The sequence below is a fragment of the Falco biarmicus genome, chromosome 6 (assembly GCF_023638135.1).
Source record: "Falco biarmicus isolate bFalBia1 chromosome 6, bFalBia1.pri, whole genome shotgun sequence".
NCBI classification, from domain to species: Eukaryota; Metazoa; Chordata; class Aves; order Falconiformes; family Falconidae; genus Falco; species Falco biarmicus.
In genome coordinates, this window is record NC_079293.1 from 50,378,619 (window position 1) to 50,398,219 (window position 19,601).

The 19,601-nt window shown below is 39.7% G+C and overlaps 1 protein-coding gene across 8 annotated transcripts in view; it reads right to left on the bottom strand.

Annotated features, from left to right (window-relative positions):
* The window catches only part of ADGRG6 (adhesion G protein-coupled receptor G6), a 112,830-nt gene that overhangs the window by 52,319 nt on the left and 40,910 nt on the right, over positions 1-19,601 (bottom strand). For 6 of the 8 annotated variants that reach the window (XM_056343390.1, XM_056343395.1, XM_056343396.1 and 3 more), the window contains exons 3-6: positions 15,762-16,103; positions 11,436-12,056; positions 5,617-5,685; positions 2,280-2,363 (exon numbers count right to left, since the gene is read on the bottom strand). In XM_056343390.1, coding sequence (XP_056199365.1) covers positions 2,280-2,363; positions 5,617-5,685; positions 11,436-12,056; positions 15,762-16,103 — 1,116 coding nt within the window. Of the gene's footprint in view, positions 1-84; positions 829-2,279; positions 2,364-5,616; positions 5,686-11,435; positions 12,057-15,761; positions 16,104-19,601 lie in introns of all 8 variants that reach the window. The other 2 variants (XM_056343397.1, XM_056343391.1) reach the window with 2 other exon arrangements.

A 19,601-nucleotide genomic window follows, 5' to 3' on the forward strand; every position in this document is an offset into this window, starting at 1 on the left:
GAGAAAACGTCTTCCTATCAGCATTGCTCTCTATCATTTCCAGGTTAAAACTTTCAGGTGTGAAGTTTAGAAAATCTAGCTTACTTTTTTGGAATGACGATTTCTCCTTTATAGGTGATATAGTTAACCTAGAATGTCTGTCTTCTTGAATGTCAGAGGTGGTATGATAATTAAATACTGTCTTATTCCACAAACTCACATGCTCCAAGACATTGCCTACATGCATGAAATTGGTTGTGCTGCTGTTGGAGGATGAAATCCACACAGTTTCTTTTTTGTGTCCGTAAGCATTGCTGCTGCTGCTAACAGGAGAGTGGAACACTGACTCAGAATGATCTAGCCTATTTGCCAAAGTCCAGGCTCTCTCTGCATTAGGACTTCTGCTTTGAAGAAGAGGAACTGCTGCATTCTCAGAAGGCTTTGTACCAGCATCTGCTGTATCAAAAGTGCCACGAAATGAACTTCTAGAATAATTTGAAATATTTTCATTTGGTAACTGATTTGTGACAGTATTATCTAGGTCATTTTTTTCTGTAAAAGCAGCCAAGGTATTGTTGCTGGTCTCCTCAGAAGCATCTGATGTGGACAAAGTTGGAAGAAACAAGCTGTACATGTGTTTTCTCTCTGGGTTCTCATCTGCTGAGTTTTTACTGAAATGGAGAGGCCTTTGTTTCACTGGCCAAATAATTGGGGTTGAGATAATTCCTATGGTTTTGACCCCTTTTATCTTAGATTCTTGCTGCCTCTGTGGTCGTGAATGGGAGGATTCAGGTAAACTTCTCTTCATTCGGAAGATAACTGTAGCAGGAAGTCTGAATTCCTGCAGGTCTGTGTGTAGCAAGCCACAGAGTTAATGGATTAAAGAAAATATATGCAACTTAACTGTCTGTTCCTGCCTGCTCTTAGTGTAAAAATCAACTTACCAAGACTGGAAAATTATGCCAGTTAGCTGAGTTTAATTTTCTTCTACTGTAAATTAATTTGTGTTATTTTTCTTAGTACTTCTACTATCTCTTGGGAGTTTCAAAGCCAAAGAAGGGACTTAATTGTCCAGTTTTTATTCATAATAACATTACGGCATTCAGTTCCTTCTGTAGTTACGAAAATCAGACTTAACTACTGATGGTGAACATAGAGTGAGTGGCTCCACAAAAAGAAAAAAGCACAGTTTGAAAGAAATTTTCAGTATTTTCTTCTTACTTCAACAGCTTAGTAAATTCAAACAGGCTTAATTCAGATAAATTCTTTCACACTGTCTACTGTACTGCATGATTGCCAATGTACAAGAAATTATTTGCCAAGAGAAAAAATACTCCAGCAACTTTAAAACCTACAGTAGCAACTGATGCGTTTGGGGTGGGGGGTGGGGTGGGAGGGTGGGGAGGAGAAGAAAGAAAAACAAATCACAACCCCCCCCAGGTTCTAATTTATTTCTGTGGAGTACACTGAAAAAATAAATCTTTACAAAAAATATCTTTAAGCCTTAGATGAAAATTGTAGAAATGTATCTCTGTGTGGTTAATAATGTTTAACAATGATCTTTAACAAATTAAGAAGTATTTTAACAGTGCCTCACAAAATGATGCTCAGTGTCTAGGAGACAGTGATATCATAGAATTTGAGAAAACCTTAAAAGAAATCCCTGCTTTTTTCCTGTGCTAATAATAGGCTCATTTACTACCTTATTTTTTCCCTTAATCTTTCTAAATGAAAAGTGAATGATATCTGATACTGTCAACATTTTCCCTAGTAAAGTCTGATCCAGCTCTTCTTGAAGTCAGTGGAAAGATTCCTGTTGACTCAGTGGAAGTGGCTTTGCTCCATAGGAACGATTCCACTTGGCTCCTGTGCCTGACTAGTGAGGAACAGACAATCCCAGCATACTACCACCCTGGTTGCACAAGCAGGAGCTAGATTATGCCTCATAATGTGCAGACTTAAAACATTTCAGTAGGATGGTTCTTTTCAGACCCGTTTTAAAAATCCCTCTCCCTTCCCTTGTTATTTGCATGGGTAAACACAAAGTATGACACAAAGGGAGTCCCTTTTGTACAAGAGCCAGGTAAACATGATACAAATAAACACCACATTTTGTTCTGTTCTCATTTACACCATTTTTACATGGTCCAGTGAAGCTACTCCTGATTTATTTACATGTAAATGAGATCAGACCTGAGACATGACCCTTGACATTATGATAGTATGAAAAAAACACCTCAAAATACAATAAATTTTCTCTAGACACAGTACAAGGAAAAATGTAACACAGGATTTCTTACCATTGTTTGGCTTATCGTTTCTATTAGTATCGGGCATGTTAGTGGAGACAGTGGGTGGTGTAGGAGTAGTAGCATTTACAGTAGCTGGTAATAAAGACGAGAAAGAGGTGAACTTGAATGAAACATGAATGTTAATAAGGTAAGACAAAATGGGAACAATGCATGGCAATGTAAAATGAAACCATCTGCACACAATGCCATAAATGTTAAATAAACACATTATTTTTTCTGCACAAAGATGAATGGATATGAACTGAGATCCCAGTCCTGCAATCTTCACTTTCACTGACTTCAGTGGGAGTTTTGCCAGTGTAAGGTTTGCAAGATCAGTCCTGTACTTTCATAAACTCAAAATCCTCTTATGAGAGCTTCAGATCCAAACAGTTGTGCAAAGACCAGAAAGTAGATCTTATAAGTTCTAAGAGGCATGCACTTAGAATATTGCTTGTGGAAAGAATAATGGTCCCTACTCAGGGACTGAAGATGACACACAAATGTGAAACTAAAACACCCATGTAAGAATCTAATTAACTCCATTGAACTGAAATCAGACCCAGAATAATTGAAGTGGAATATATATTTTGAAAGCTTCATATAGGATCTCAACTGTACTGTTCCCACTGGCACTAATGGGAGTCACTCCCCAGAACCCTGGCAAATGTTTCCCAGACAAAGCAGCTAGAACACTTCTCAAAATCAGTGAGGAGCCCAGACTGCAAATTTCACCCACAGCGGACTGGGAGGGTACACATGCTAGAGGAATTCAAAGATCATGACATCGAATTTTCAAATAATAGTTTGGAAAATAATTTGATTTTATTTAGTAACTCCCAGGGAATGCAAATGCATATTCTGACAGATTTCTTTTTCCTGAAAACTCTTTGAACAATCTGAAGGTTACTGAAGTATAATCTCACAGCGTTGCACAAGTTTTGAAGATTTTGAGCAAGAACCAACCTGGAAAGGTTAAATGACTGTATTTTAGGCAGAAATTGCACTTTGGATTTTTTGTGAGGTTGTTTTAGCTAACATTTTTGAGTCTGAAAGTCATAAACTCAGGTTTCATCTTTGGGAGCAGGTTTATGTTCAGGTTTCAGTGAAACACGAAACTTGGGAAAAGAGAAGGAAGAGTTGGACACTGCAGCAGCCAGGTTCTAACTGGGAAAGTGAGTGTATAAAGTGAACCTTATTATACAAAAAAAGCTGCTTTTATATGAAACTTTAGGGCTATATTGTCTGACAGGTAGACAAGGCTTCTTACTGATTGTATCTTCCAGCCAATGCTGTTAAAGAAGGCATCTTCCAATGAATGAAAATATTTGCTAAGCATAATGGAGAAAACAGATCTTTCATCAGATGTAGCTGACATAATCTGGCATCCACAAACTGTGTTACTGGTGCTCTTGCACAACACACAACAAACAAACAAAACAGGAATATAAACTGGCCTCTCAGTTTAAAATAAATCTGCAGTGCTGACAGAAATAGACAGATGACTTTTTATGATTTTCATTATTATGACAATAATGATACTGATGATGAACAGGGTAAATCTCATCCGCCACTTCCAAAGTGACAAACACAGAACACCAGTGACACTTTACCAAACACTTTGCAGAGAAGGAAAGAGTGTTATCTTCATGCAGGTATTCGTAGTCTTTATTGGAGATGCGATGGTCTAAGACAGGGGTCCTCGAACTTTTTAAACAGGGGGCCGGCGCGCGGATGAAGTGGCAGGCAGTCATCTGCGGCTGCTTGGTTCCCCCCGCCATGTGTGTTCTATAAATACCGGGGGCCAGACTGAGAACCCTGGGGGGCCATATCCAGCCCGCGGGCCATAATTAGAGGACCCCTGGTCTAAGAAGTTAAGAGAGGCAAGTTTGAAAGGTAGCATCTTTTATTAGAGGCATTATCTTCTACTAGACAAGTTAATACAGCTGGAAAAAGGCTGAGGCTTTCAGAAAGGCAGGCTTGTATCACTGTAAGTGTGTCCATTTCTGCAGCCATATTAGCTGACCTAATGAAAGATATTCTCTGTCCTTTCACAAGATGCCATTTTGATAGAGGGAAATGCTCAGAGTTCTTCCAAGAGAATACACAAAGTTCTTTATATGGTGGCTATATTAACCTTTACATATAAAAAGCCTAATACTGAATAACTGTTGCTGTGACATTTACCTAAGGTATTCAAGTAGCAGTATTTAGATCATATTGTGCTTTGTGAATATGATGCCTGAAAATTACTGTTTGAAATCTGATTACAGACATAATTGGCATTTTACCTTCCCTGTGAAGACCAGTAGAATATGCTCCAAGAACCTGAATTAAATTTAACTCAGGAAAATCTTGGAGAAGTATACTGAAGACTGACATAGGTCTCTTAGTGGCTTCCCAAGCTGAGTGCACTTTCCTTTTTATTTTTAAACCAAGTCTGATTTACTTCTAAATGCTGGTTTTGAAAGAGTTCTGTGACTTTCTCATCCCCTTTTATACTTAATTCTCTTCTGTCTCCTTCTTCCGCTGTTCAGCCTGAAAAGGGTTACAGAGCTAGACATTTTGGGTGCAGCTGCTGCTGCTGTGATTGAAGTTTAACATGGCATTCCACCTCATAAGCAGGTCTGTGTTCATGAAGGTCTTGGAAATGGGCTGATGTTGTTCATGTTGAACATTTTTATAGAACTTCAGCCTCTAAGCAGAGCAGAAAGAATTAACTGTCCTTGCATGTCCAATTCACATGGCATGAAATTCTTTAGGGTTTACCTATTCCTTGCATTCAACTGAGCTGATCTTTAAAGACACCTAATGAATTCTTGTCTGGGGTGATTTTTACAATAATAAACCATTGGTAAATGATGTAACAAGTATTTCATTAGCCAATAGCTTCTGGATTTTGCAGTTTGATGTTAAATTTTTACCTGCTACTGTCACAAGTACCTATAGCTTATTGGGAAAAAAAATATGAATAGTCAGTTCCTTTATTTACATCTGCTCATTTTTTGTTTACAGATGCATCCACTTCTTACCCTGGTTAATATTTTACCGTCAAAATGTGCAGGAGGAGAAGAAATGGAGAAAGAAATGAAAGCACTCAATTAATTCAGTTTTGATATAATGAAGACTATTTGGAAAATGTATTATCAAGGGAGTGATCACATTTTTTCCACATATTGTACGTACAGGACACCCACACACTTGATGAGACTAAAGAATTCCTTTCCTTGCTATTTTTTATTGCAGTTCACCCTTTTAGAAACAATAACAAAAAAGAAAGGGAATGAAAACCCCATGGTAAAGGTTTACCAAAGATGAAACTGTGAAAATGACCTGGACTTCTTACCTTGGCAAAGGCTTCCCAGGTTTGCACAACTGGTTGGTTCAATTGCAGAAGAGGGAATTAGGTATGATCCTTTAGGAAAAGAAAGTAGAATAATTAGAAAGGTTTGGCTACTGGGCATAAAACTATCATGTCTCAAAATATACTGTATCTTGCCGTGACAGTCTTCTTCCTAACTTCTCTCGGTGGCTAAAGGGATACTGCCATTTGCCTGTAAGAGCCAAAGTGTTCCTATTTTCTGTTGCTACTGAGGTATCCATGAAAACCCTGCTGACTTGCAAGTTAAAGTATCATTCCCTAGTTTTCTTAGCTTTCACTAAATAGCATTGCATTAAATGAATGCAGCTTGTGTGTACTCTGTGAAATGGCTTTAAGTGGAGGGGTCAGCATGGACATAGGATTTATGCAATCTTTATGAGTAATCATGTGTGCCTTGGAGAAGCAACCCTGCTCCGCTGCTGTGGCACAGGTTACCTGCCACACACTTGTGAGTAATCAACCTGTGACAGACACCAACCAGATAAAAGGTGATTAAACTTGTTCCTCTGCTCAGGGAGTGGGTGTGATTAATATTCTGGTATGCATGATTTATAAGCAGATAATGTTATAAGTCTGTATCTCTACTGATTTATTCATATTGACATGCACACACTGTGATGATCTGGAGAAAAAAACAGGGCATATAAGAATGGCTACAGAAAAAGAACTGGTGAAACTGCATTAATGACACTGTGTATCCCAGCGGTTCAGCTGCAGATACAGCTGCTTTTGCATGCTGTGTTGAAAATAACGGGGCCATAGAGCATGGCATAATCTGAATCTACTGGGAGCGTTGCCCTTTTGGCTTTTGCTTTACTGCTTCAGAATCATATTGACTCAATGAGGTTCTCTCATGAAACATTGTATCCTTCCATAAAATTAAACAGCCACCACCCATCAGCTCATAAAGATAGCTAGGAAAATATTTCCTGTGATGCAAGAACAGATGAAGCACGGGGCCTCAACAGAGAAATCATGTCACACTACAGATACCATTACATGTATTGCTGACGAAAACAGGGCAGAATTTAAAACATGTGATCCTCAACAAATACTAAAACTCAGCATTTTTTAATTTTTTTTTTCCTTGGTACACTTCCTATGAACTCCAGAAAGGATGTTCTAAGTGATTCTAGTACCTCTTGAATGAGGGATTCCCCCCGTCCCCCCCAATATATTTGATAATATTAAGCAGTAGTATCAATGCCTACTGTAAGTTATCTCCCCTTGGTTCTGTATTATGGAAAGACCACCTGAAAGTTGGCTTCGAAAATCTGTAGACCTACATATTTTCTTCAGGGAGCATTTAAAAAAAGATCATGATTTTTATTTGGTGAAACTAAAGAAAAAAATCCAATCCATGTCCGATGGAGCCAATGCTGGCTGGCTCCAAGATGGACCCACCACTGGCCAAGGCCGAGCTCATCAGTGACTGTGGCAGCTCCCCTCTGACAGCACGTTTCAGAAGGGGGGAAAAACACAGGCAACGGCAGCTGCAGCCAAAGAGAGGAGTGAGAACAGGTGAGAGCAACAGCGCTGCAGCCAGCCAGGCCGGGGCAGGAGGGGCAGGAGGTGCTCCAGGCGCCGGAGCAGGGGTTCCCCTGCAGCCCCTGGTGAAGGCCATGGTGGGCCAGGCTGTGCCCCTGCAGCCCATGGAGGTTAACGGTGGAGCAGATAGCCACCTGCAGCCCATGGGGGACCCCACGCTGGAGCAGGGGGATGCCCAAAGGAGGCTGTGACCCATGGGAAGCCCATGCTGGAGCAGGGTCCTGGCAGGACCTGTGGACCCGTGGAGAGAGGAGCCCAGCTGGAGCAGGGCTGCTGGCAGGGCTTGTGACCCTGGAGCAGTCTGTGAAAACAACAGCCCATGGGAAGGACTCACACTGGAGAAGTTCGTGGGGGACTGTCCCCTGTGGGAGGGACCCCAGGCTGGAGCAGGGCAGAGTGTGAGGAGCCTCCTGCCCCAGAGACAGCGTGTGATGGACTGACCGCAGCCCCATTCCCCGTCCCCTGCGCCGCTGGTGGGGAGGGGGGAGAGAAAACGGGGAGTGAAGTTAAGCCTGGGAAGAAGGAAGAGGTAGGGGGAAGGTGTTTTTAAAGATTTGGCTTTATTTCTCATTACCCTACTCTGATTTGATTGGTAAGAAATTAAACTAATTTTCCCAAGTCGAGCCTGTTTTGCCCATGGCAGTAATCAGTGAATGATATCTCCCTGTCCCTGTCTTGACTCACGAGCCTTTCATTATATTTTCCGTCCCCATCCAGCTGAGGTGGGGGAGTGACAGAGTAGATTTGGAGGGCACCTGTCATCCAGCCAGGGTCAAATTACTACAACTGTATACTTTAAAGAAGAATATTTTCAGTTAATATATTCAATAAGCTTTTTAAGTTTTAATTGGGTTGAATTCTGGCCAGAGTAGACATTCCCTCAGTGTTCACTAGAGCAAATGTAATGATTTGGATGCAAACAGATACTTGGCATAAGCTACTTTATGAAGCCAAGTGGCATGGTCAGTAATGTGAACAGCAGACGTGGACCCGTACTATAGACCCTTTGTGTGATATTTCTCACTCCCTTCAAATGTCTAAAACTCTGACATCCATATCTGTTCATCACACTAGACTTTCTTTATAGTTAGTGTAGAGGAACAGGCACTCCTACAGCAAAAAACCTTCTGACTTCACTGAGACATCTTCTCCAGTATGAGACGCACTGATCTTTGGAACAGCTTTTTTTATTCCACTATTCATAAACAGCATTGAGGGCAATTAGCTCAGCCTGACACATCATTCAGCTGCCTAAGGCAGACAGATCCCAGCCTGAGTTAAGGCTGACAGTGAAACTAAGAATTCCTCCGGCCTTTGGGAATGAAGGACTCGTGTAGTGTACACGAAGCAAATGCAATTGCAGGCATCGACAGACATGTGGCCACGTTACCCTTAAACTGAATAGGTAACATCCTGCTATAGGTGCAGCCAATGCAGACTCCAAAATCAGTACCAGAAATTGATTAAATGCTCCTCAGTTTGCCTGCACTGAGCTTTGAATTGGTGTTGTTACACCACTATCATTACCTAGGCTGCTTGTTTTAAAATTATTCTGGATATCCAGGCTGTGTACATATACCTTTAAATGCAAGCTGTGCTAAGGTATGGCAATAAAAACAGAATTCAGTCAAGTCTTAGAGAAACACCCCACCATGATTGCACAGCTGTGAAAACATTAGTCTAAGGAATAAACTAGGAGAAGGTAAAACTATGAAAAGATTATCTGGAACAATTTGCCCGTGTTTTTATGCTCCATAAATCTACTTGTAAAAGCTTTGTCTGAAAACCCATGAAAATAATACCCCTTAAAAAATGTAAGCACTGTTCAGGCACGGATACATTGAGATCACTGCTAAATGCTTGGTTTGCTTTTTTGTTAAGTTACATGCCACTTTCTGAGGAAGCATTATTGGAGCTGTGTGAAAACCTTTCTTCTGCATAAATCCTTCCATTGCTGCTAAATGAAGCCTAATAAGTTAGTCATCTCCTGACTATCAGTGGTTTATTCATGGTTGATAGCCTGACTCCAACTCTCCTGTCGAAGGCTGGTTTTACAATGAAGGCTTTTATTCAAGAAGATGAAGGGAAGAAAATTCTAACAATTCCATCTCTGGATTAGCAACCATTTTTTAAATGACACTGCACCCAGTATTTTCTTTTAGGAAACACTCTGGTTCAGGAAAGCCTGTATCACAGGGGATGATTTAACATCTCAAAAGAATAAGACTGAATAGTGAGTTAGTTTTCTCCTACGCTTAGATAGAGGAAATAAAAATGCTTATATATAGATACATTTGAAGTGGCTTGTATAGACTCCTGGCCCTAACACATGAAGGCTAATATGTTTTCTAAAATAAATTTCTGCTTTAAGGAAAGAGTTGAACAATGGCATCCCAAGGAATAAGGCTGTGGAATGAAAGTAAGTGTATTGTTTCTATGTCGACAGCCTGTGATGTTACATTTGTATCACAGGACTGTACAGTCTTTAACAGAAAGAAGGACAAGACCCATACTCCAGTTAAAAATAAATGAAACCACAACATTTACAGAGGTCTTGGTAGGTCATTTAGCAAAAGTGTTGTGGTAATCTTTGTAGTATAACAATGTAGGAGGAGTAAGATTTTCTTGGAAGTAATTTTCTGTCAGGCCAGTTTGTACTGATGGAAAAGCAGCAACTTTTTTGTCCACACCACCTTCATCTGTCACAGTCAATTTTTAGATCAGATTTTTCTTTGTTCTGGTGGAGGGGTGAAGGCACCTAGTTGCTTGTGATTTTATAGAGGCGTTGCTTAGATTTGTTTACCAGAGACGTGCTGAGAGCTGTTCCAGCGAGTCTAGATGTGAATGAGTACCTCATGTTTTGGTCTGAGTAAACTAAAGCAAGCAAGCCTTTTTTTTTAGCCACCTTAACCCCTCAAGAGCTATTAAATACAGAAATTATCACACCTTAATGATGCCAGCTTCTGTTTTAGAGCTAAGGATTCTCAGAGCGCTGACAGATGCTCCGCCAGGAGATGCTTATATTGACACTATTTAAGCTATGTTTAAACTAATAAGTAGTAAGGTGTCAGAGGAGCAAGAAGCAAAACTAGAAAGGACATGAGATATGAAGAGACCCCACGTGGTTCAGAAAGAACTAGTATTTTTAACTGTTTACTTTGATTTTTTTGAGTGTTTTTTTTTTAACAAATTTGTTTTTGTTATAATAGCAAGGCTCAAACTCCATGTCAAACACACATGGAATTTGACAGCAGCTGATTTTCACGAGCATTGTATGTGTGTGTATAAGCTACTGCTGGCTGTGATTCAGATTTTCCCCTATGCATGTTTAATTAACCAAATGCCTCTAAAGTTATGACTAACAAAAAGATTATTTTTTTGAAAAAACACAATAATACTGTTTTTTGACACGTTTTTCAGTTTTGATTTTTTTTTTTCTTCTAGAAAAGACATTCCAGTACAGAATTGTCAACCAGCTGTAATAACATACATATACATAAAAATTACACCTGAGCACTTATGAGAATTGAGTGTCTGAGCCATGAAATGAGAACAGGTTGGACAATGTATTGGAATTTATTTTCTGGAGTAATCTACAGGAAGAAAGACCTTCATTATTTACCAGTTAAAAGAAGGACTGATAATATGTTATCAGGAAGATAAAACCCAATGATTTTGATCTAAACCCCTTCCTGTCTTCCTCCTCTAATTTAATCTTTTCTCGTACTTTTCTGTCTCATATGCATTGTTGATTTGTCACTACTTTTGCTGGTTCTGCATACACAGCACAAGGGTTGCAAGGGCTCCTTCTGGCTAATCAAAGGGCCAAAGGGCACGTACAAAAATATTTACTACATGGTAAGGTAACACCCATTTTTTTCTCCAGAGACCACTGTAATCTTACCCGAGGCTAGCAGGTACTTGCCTGTTATCCTCATTTCATGTAAGCATAAGGCCAATAAACAAACTATTTAGGAAAAACTTTGATCTGCAGATCATTTCAAGCAGCAACTCAATATACTTAGGAGACTTGTTCTTTTAGGGAAACAACTTTATACCCTTTCAAAGCCTATGTGTATGGTAAGAGTTGAGCTAAAGTCTAAGAAAGGTAAGACCTAGCTGTTTTTCTTTCGCAGGGACATTTTTTTTTTTCAATGCTGGTATATTATATATTCAGCACAATGCAGAAGTGTGGGGGGAAAATAAGCAAAAAAGATTTGGCAGAGCATACTCACCACAACTCAAATTGTTTTCTGCTTTCAGTGCTGAAGTTGGAATACTCCAGAATTCATTTTCCCAGTCTACAATGTTTCCTTTCACATCGCAGCTGAGGTTGGCCAGTGTTTGAGCATTCATGGTGAAATTCCAGAGGCGGAAGTTGTAAATGTCCCCATTTAGAGAGCTCACTTCATTGCTGTTAGAGCCCAGCACCAGCCTCCCATTTCCCGGGATAACTTTGCCAGAGATATCTGGACAGAAGACTATATGATAGATGCTTTTGGCATATATACCTATATTGCCTGAGAAGCTATCCCCTACAACACAGAGCTGTTGAAAGGTTTCCGTGAAAAACTCTGCATTTCGTGGCAATGCGTTCTCAAGGATGCATTGCGTGCCTGAGATAGACAGAAAATGGCCTTTTGTGGTCTTCCCAAAGCTGAAGAATTCTGTTGACAACGCATCAGTGTAGGAGAAAACCTTCCAGTCGTCATTGTCATCGTTGCTGCCCTTGGTTGCTTCAAAGCACAGTGTGAACTGGCTAAGCTCTGGCACTGTGACAGTGTCTGCCACAGACACAGCATCAATGTCAGGAACCTGGGGAATGATGACTTTCTGATTCCTCAGAGACACGGCGACTAGAAACAAGAGGAGATAAATACATTTTTTAAAATAAATTAATCATATAGAAGTAAATGCAGACTGGCAGCAGGGGTCAAAGGAACATTCATTAAATCAAACATTTATCAGATGGTTTTTATCACTGTAATATACCAATAGCACACACAAAGGGAAAATCGGCTTGGGAGTGCACTCAGCTGAAAATATGCAGATTTCCTTTTCAACGGCATGGAGAATGCTGTGCTACACATAGTTAACCATCCCTGAAGTTGCATTAAGAGTAATATTAGGAAATATTGCCTACTAACTTCCAACTCTGCCTCAGCTCACTTTATAAATATTACTAGTTATTCATCTAGTAAGGATGCATTAAGCAATGGAATAAACCAGTTATTTGAAAAACACAGTATGACTTGCTTTTAAGGTAGATTATTTTAATTACTTGTCTGCATGACTGCATTACACCAATGAAGTTCAGGCCTTGCTTCTTTTAAATATTGCAATAGAAGAAAGCCCCTACTACTTTCCTTGGCCAACTGAAGTCTTTTGTTCCTAAATTCAGCTAATGGGTTTCTACGAAGTGTCGTATTTTGTCCCCAGCAGCCTTCTGGTTGAATACTGCAATCATGTGCTCATGAATATTTACATTCAAGCTGTCCACTATTTGCTAATATTTGGGTCAGCAGGTTTGGATTTTGCACAAGTATCCAGAAGTGGCTAGACCTCTTGCAACTATGTAATTTAGTAATTTAGGCATGGACAGAATTACTCTGTCTCTAATTGTTATTAAGTATTCTCATTTGCAGTAGCAAAAAAGGCAGTCACCAGATGTGAAAACCAGTATCACATGACATGCTTTTTCTCCATAAGTATATTAATGACAATTCTGTTCACTCTGCTTTGGAGAACACTATTTTTCAAAACAAAGTGCCAATATGCTCAGTATTATTGGCACATTTACGGGAGCAAAGTTCTTCTGGTAAATTTCTCCACAGAAAGAAGTTTCAGGTTGTCAGTCAAGCAAAGGCACTGAAGTCAACAAGACCAGATTGCAGCAGCCCTTGGGGTTTTACTTCTGGCTCCACAGTTCTGTGGTAGATCACATACATCTTCAGCAGTTTCCCTTGGGATTTTCAAGTGATGCCACAACACATATTAATTACTACACCTGTTCCCTTCTCAGAAAGAAATAAATACCTTTCAGTATGAGAGGGTGAGACATGTAAGGGAAGGGCGACTGTGACGCCACACTTAGGAAAAAAGACAGATATATGGTATAAAGATTCTGTGTAGTCTGTGGTATTGCAATTTCCCTTTGCCAGCTGCTTGCAAAGACTCCGAGCTCCAAGCTACCACATTCGGATACACACAAGGACATAATCTGACCAATATATTATATAGTAAAATAACATACAGCATTGCACATTATCCACCAACCCAGCAACCGGAGAATGGGAGGGAAGAGAAAAATACTGGGCTTTTATAGTTACTGGATTTACTTCACAGATTTTTTTTCTTCCCAGGGGCAAAAGTATGTTGTAACTATTTTATAGATAGAAAATGTGTTCAACTCTCCAATGAAAACAGTGGCATTTTTTTCATGGGTTAATTATACTGTAAGCTTCTTTACGTAACATGGAAAGTGTTCCAGAAGAAGTATAAGGATTCAAGACTTGAAAAAAATTGAAAGCTCACTCATATGAGCACTGTTAAGCCTGTGTTAGGTGGTCAGGAGAGTTATGGACCATCTGGTCACATTTAAACAGTACAGGAAGAAAATAAACAGGGAGGACGGTGCTCTGGTACTGAACAAGTCTACTCAACTTTGCTGTACTCATCTGACAGATTTAACCACTGGCACCTTCCCCACACAGTGAAAGCACAAAACAGACAAGTATTTTGTCCATATGGAGAAAACAGAATCCTGCCATCAACATTAAGCACAGATCTCCTTTCTCATTACTGTTGCATAGTCAGTCATCATACTGATGAATTTCAGATGTTAGTATTGCAGAAACTGGTTATTCTCTGAGGAAGAATATACATATATTATTGGAATATTCATCCGAGTGTTTAGACTACTTTCAGAATGATGTTAAATTGTTTCTGTTAGGAAGATAAATGGATTACAATGATCAGGGTGGGGTTTTTTTTGACACATTGCTATTTACACATGAAGAACATAAAAAAGCTTTGACAGCTTGGACACAGCAGGAGCACCGAGCAATAGGCAGCTCACTGTTCTGAGATCCACATCTGCTTTTACAGGAGTGCTGGGACAACACGAGGCCTGCCTCTGCTGCTTTTTAGAGCCCCTAGCTTACTTGCGGGTCACTGTCTCACATCTCATGCACCCCTTTACCCATAAGCACGCCAGGAGTCCCTAGATTGTATTTTACAAACCCTTGCAGGGAAAACTGCTTTCCTGCCAGTCAAACTTTTCAGCATGGTTCGGTGCTTAAGTAGTGGCTTCTGCTGTTCCTAGCTTCACTGCTTTCATCTGCCCTTTTGCTGATGCTGGAAGAAATGCATCAACTTTAATGAGGTCTGCAACTGTCTGCATACCAAATACCTGTTAGAGAGGTTAGAGGTTACTATCGCACTGAATCTGGGCCACTGCAGTACTACTCAACTGTATGCTAAATTTACACGACATTGTCCCAAGCATTTATGTACTAACAGAGGTCTGTTGCCTCTCCTTCCTCTCCTTTCAGCACTGAGCAACTTCTACTCATTGGTGGAGCTTTTAATTATGCAGTTAACTATTACTAATAAATTATAATTACACTCTTCAGCTGATGTAAATTGACATAATTCCCCTAAGACTAGCAAAGCTGCGTTCATTTACTGTAGCTGAGGATATGGCCCACCCATCTGCTATTGGTGTGCTACAGTAGGTGACAACCAGGAAAGCCAACACTTGTGCAGGTGGCCAACTCGTTACGGATAACAGGACATACTCTGTGAAAATCACTTTGAAATCACTTTTGCATAAAATCGAGCAGTCACACAAAAGCTGTTCTATTCTTGGCTAATTCCCTCTCAATCATTTCCTGCCTCCCTTCACCTACTCTTTTAAATTTGTCTTTCCCCACATATATTTTGTCTTGGGTACATATTGCATCCTAGATGCACCGTTAATGTCCTTTTAAATGCCATTTCTAAATATCAAATTGCTCTGTGTCTTTGAATGGCCCTTTACTTTCCAAATTTGCATTACTTTGTGAAACTCAAAATTAAACAAGTTACCTAATTTTATTATTTACATATGACCATTTCTGAGAAGTGAAAGAAAACATGAATGTAACACTGTTCCCCTTGCTCTGGGAGAAATTAAGGATTTTGCCCAGGTGTCATGTTTGTAGTTGTAACAATGGTGTCACCAAGCCTTAACATAGAGTTTCTGAAGTAATATATATGTGAAACATTAAAATAAGTCACTGGTGAAGGTCACTGATACCTTTACTCGCACTGGGGAGTAGTCTTCTTACTCAGAATGAAAGAATATCTTTCAAGGCTATTGTTCATTAATGGTGCTATCCATGAATGTAAGGTACTACTCAATTGGGCATGGAGGTACTATTTTTGCTTTCATAAAAATACATTACCTGTAGGTATATATACACAAATGGTGTATATACACAAGAAGTGTTATTCTAATCCTGACAGGACATTTCCTTCCAGCATCTACAAGGGGGATGAAAGGCTTTGGCTTTACTTACTTCGTACATAGCTGGCATTAAAACCTTTCTTTTGGATACTGAAGTCACTTTTAAATGACACGATCATTTCATTTCCAGTAGAGTTATAGGATAATCCTTTGGCAGTGATGCCACAAAGGTTCATTGGGCTTTCTCCATTGTCTAATGTCAGTGAATCATAAATGCAGCCCGGAGCTTCTTCAATGTCAAAATCGATAAATGTTAACTGTATAATGAATCCATGAGGTGCTCGGATGATCCACTTGCATGCTTGGCTGTTAGGATAATCACTGGGGAAGCAGGGAGAAGTGAAAACTCCAGACGGGTCAGTTAGCACGATCCTACAGTCGTAGCATCCGTGAGCTGGCAATAAAAAACAAAGAAAGGTTGCAGGTCAGGAAAAGAAATATCTTAACAGGAAAGTAATCATCAACACAATAATAAAATGTATTTGTATACAGAAAAACATAAATGAGATGGAGAGGAAGAAAGGCAGAAAAAGGCCTGGTTTATAATGGGGAAAATGCTGGAGGACTAGTATAGCAAGAGAATGCTATATGTAAGAAATCCTACACAAAAGAAGTATTAATTACACTTAAATATTCATTTCTGCACACAATATATATCTGCTATGTATATTGACCTGTCAAAAGTGAAACAACAGTGACATTTTTGAATTCAGAAAGGCAAATGAATTCTTAAACTGCAGCTTCTGAAAAGATGACTGGTATAATTTACATTTTCTGGCTGCTGGTCTGATGCTGACTGGTGGCTATTCCAGCAGCTTTGTGCCATGCTATTGTTTCCAGTGGAATGTCCCTGGAACGCAGCAGCAAAAGAGATGGGTTGAAAGGCGACAGAAGCAGCAGCTCTGCAGGGCTCTCGAAGGTTAGTCATCAGTGTTTCCGGCAAATGCTCTCCACATCACCCAGAAGGGTAGCAGCGAGCTACTCACTGGCTTTTGAATCAACAGCAAATTACTGCACTCTTCCCATTCTGACTCAGCTCCATTGACATATTTGTGGCAGTCATGCTTCAAGAAATTCTTAGCCTATTCTTCATACTCCTTTGCTCACCTGCTGTGCTTATCCATGAGAATTTCAGACCCAGTTAGCACCCAAGGTTGCATTTCTTGTTTGGTTCACATTTGCTTATTTATTATATATTTACTTAGTGTATTACAAGGTAGGATTACTGTGAACTGCCTGCTGCTAAAATCTGTAACAGTTTGCCAAATCAGCACTGAACAAACTAGGTGAGAACTGAATCTCACCAATAGACAATTGGTGCCCCGTGTGAGGCCCTTCAGATTATGAGACTTGGTGTAATGAGCAACAGATAACCAAAGAAACTAACTGGCACGTTTATGCTGAACTACTTCGAAAACATTGCATTATACCACAATTCTGAGTCAAGTACACAAGTATAAAAAAATAGATAATGTGAACTAAATGTGAGCTAAAAGCAACTAAAAAACTTGTCAAGTGCAAACTACATATGGAGCAGTGTAAAATAGTTTTTTTTAATTCCTATTAAAGGCAACAAGCTTCTCAAAAAAACCCTCAATGTTTCTTTCCACTACTTGGGTCCTGATATTGTTCAGTCACATTCAAATGGTGTTTGGCCAAAGCAAATGGATGCCAACTCTGTGAAGTGGCATGGCAAAAAAAGAAGCAGTTTACACCTGCAGGGAGAATTACAAGGTGTACTTGGAGTTTTTATAATTTTCATTTGAAAATCATGAAGTCATTTGGCCCCAAAGAGGTAAAGAGACTGATAATTAATTGGGCTCTCAGAGCCAAATACAGGCTGGTTACATTAGAAAAGACTAGTGGGATGCTTATTTGTTAAAACGAGAAAGATTGTCTGAAAGTTTTGCAGGTAGCTTTGGGAAGAAGTGGCGCTCATGACATTGGAAAACTTGATCTGTGTAGTACAAAGCAGAGCCTGTCCACTCTTGATTTCTCTGCAAATCTTTACAGAGGAGTATGCTCACCTGCCCTGAAACCCTGCTGTTCCATTTGTTAACTGGAGAGGGAATATCTACTTATTAGTATGGTGACTCTAAACGCTGCGGTTGTACAAACAGATGACAGCTTCACCCAGTGTTCTGCACAGGCAGGTATCAGTTTTCAGAGAACCACCCCAGACCGAGGGGAGGAGGAACAGGGAAAGCATGCTGCAAGCCACAAGCCACTGCAGTCTCCAAGTCCAGGGCAAGTGAGCCTCTCTCTGTAGGGCAGAGCAGCACTAAGACTGCTCCGGCTGGAGCTGCCTGCAGCTGGAGGGCTCCGTGATTCACGCTCCTGCCCTCCTTATTGCTAGGCTGAGGGCTACAGGGGCTGAGGATCTGGCAGCGCGCCACACCCACTCTCCTACTCATTCCTGCCAGAGAAATATATGACACAGAGCTATCTGGGCAGTTGAGAGCTTTCCCTGCGCACCCAGATGGACCTGAAACCAGGGACTAAGCTGTTAAGTGATGTAAATAGATACAGAACATGGGTGTTAATGTGCATTCATTCAGCATTGGACCACTATAGTAAACCTTAACGGCATTATAAAATGTTGCTGAACCAGAAAAAATATGGCACTAGTCAGTAAAAGTGTATCTCTCAAATTGGTAGAATACTGCATTCAACCTCAGACTGGAAAAGTAAAATATGTGCATGAGAAAGAACACAGGCATTCTTAACAGGAGCCTGCCTTTATTAACTCTGTTGATCACCACCAGCCAAAACAGCACTCAGTCCTTCTATTTATCTCTGTCTTGAGTATTTACCGTTGTTTCTAAGCCATGTAAAAAACCCTGTCAGTACATGTAACAAAGATACTTTTATCCCTGCTGTCACTGTAAATATTAAAACATAAATGTTATTTATGTTATTTGGTTTTCTACTAATTTAATCTTTTCACTAACATATCTTCATTTTATTTTATCCATATTGTTTTGTTGGGTTTACAGAACTAATGCAAAAAAACCCAGCACCTAAATTTAGGTAGGAAAATAAGTGCTCAAAACTTTACATACACAGAAGAAACAGATTTGGTGAGCAACATAGTTTACTTTTTTGAAGTGGGTTGGCTCCATTTTGGCATAGTAGCTATTCTGTCCATGACTGCAATTTGAAGGAGAAATATCCTGTTTTCATGCAAATGTCCACAGTAGTAAGTAAAAAGAAAAGAAAACAAACAACAAAATTATATATAAACAGAATGGTTTTGAATGGAACTTTTTGCACAGTTTCTCATGAGAGTCATTTTTCTATAAACACCACCTATTTTACTCATTAAAGAGAAAAATTGCTGTGGCAATCTTAGGCTGCCAGCCAAAGCTGACAGATATTTTGCAATGCCATTGGCCCAGAGCAGTTCTGAACTCTGGAAACTGAATACTTGTTGCAATACACACCACAGACATTTCTACAAGAGATCTGTGATATTTTATTGATTTCAATGAGAATAAATTTAGGTTTGATGTTCTTGGTCAGGAACCCCACATATGCAGAATCTGCCTGTCAGATATTTTTTATCACCCTAGACCACAGGAAATTCACTTTCTAAATATATTTTGTCCAATAGAAACCTTCATCTTTTCTCCTCCTCTTTTCTCCCCCAAACCAAAATGAACACCCTCCCCATACAGTGAAATTAACCACTTAGTTTCAACATTTCCTAATTGAAAGTTTCACTGGGCAAGTCATTTGTCTCCATCACAAGAATACCCTGGAGTATGGTATCATTTCATAATCACTTTTTTTTTCTTGCAGAACTCGTACTTCCTATAATAAAAGAATAATTACGTATTTAGTATGACACTTCAACACTATACTAAAAAGGAAAATTAATAAATTCTTCTGG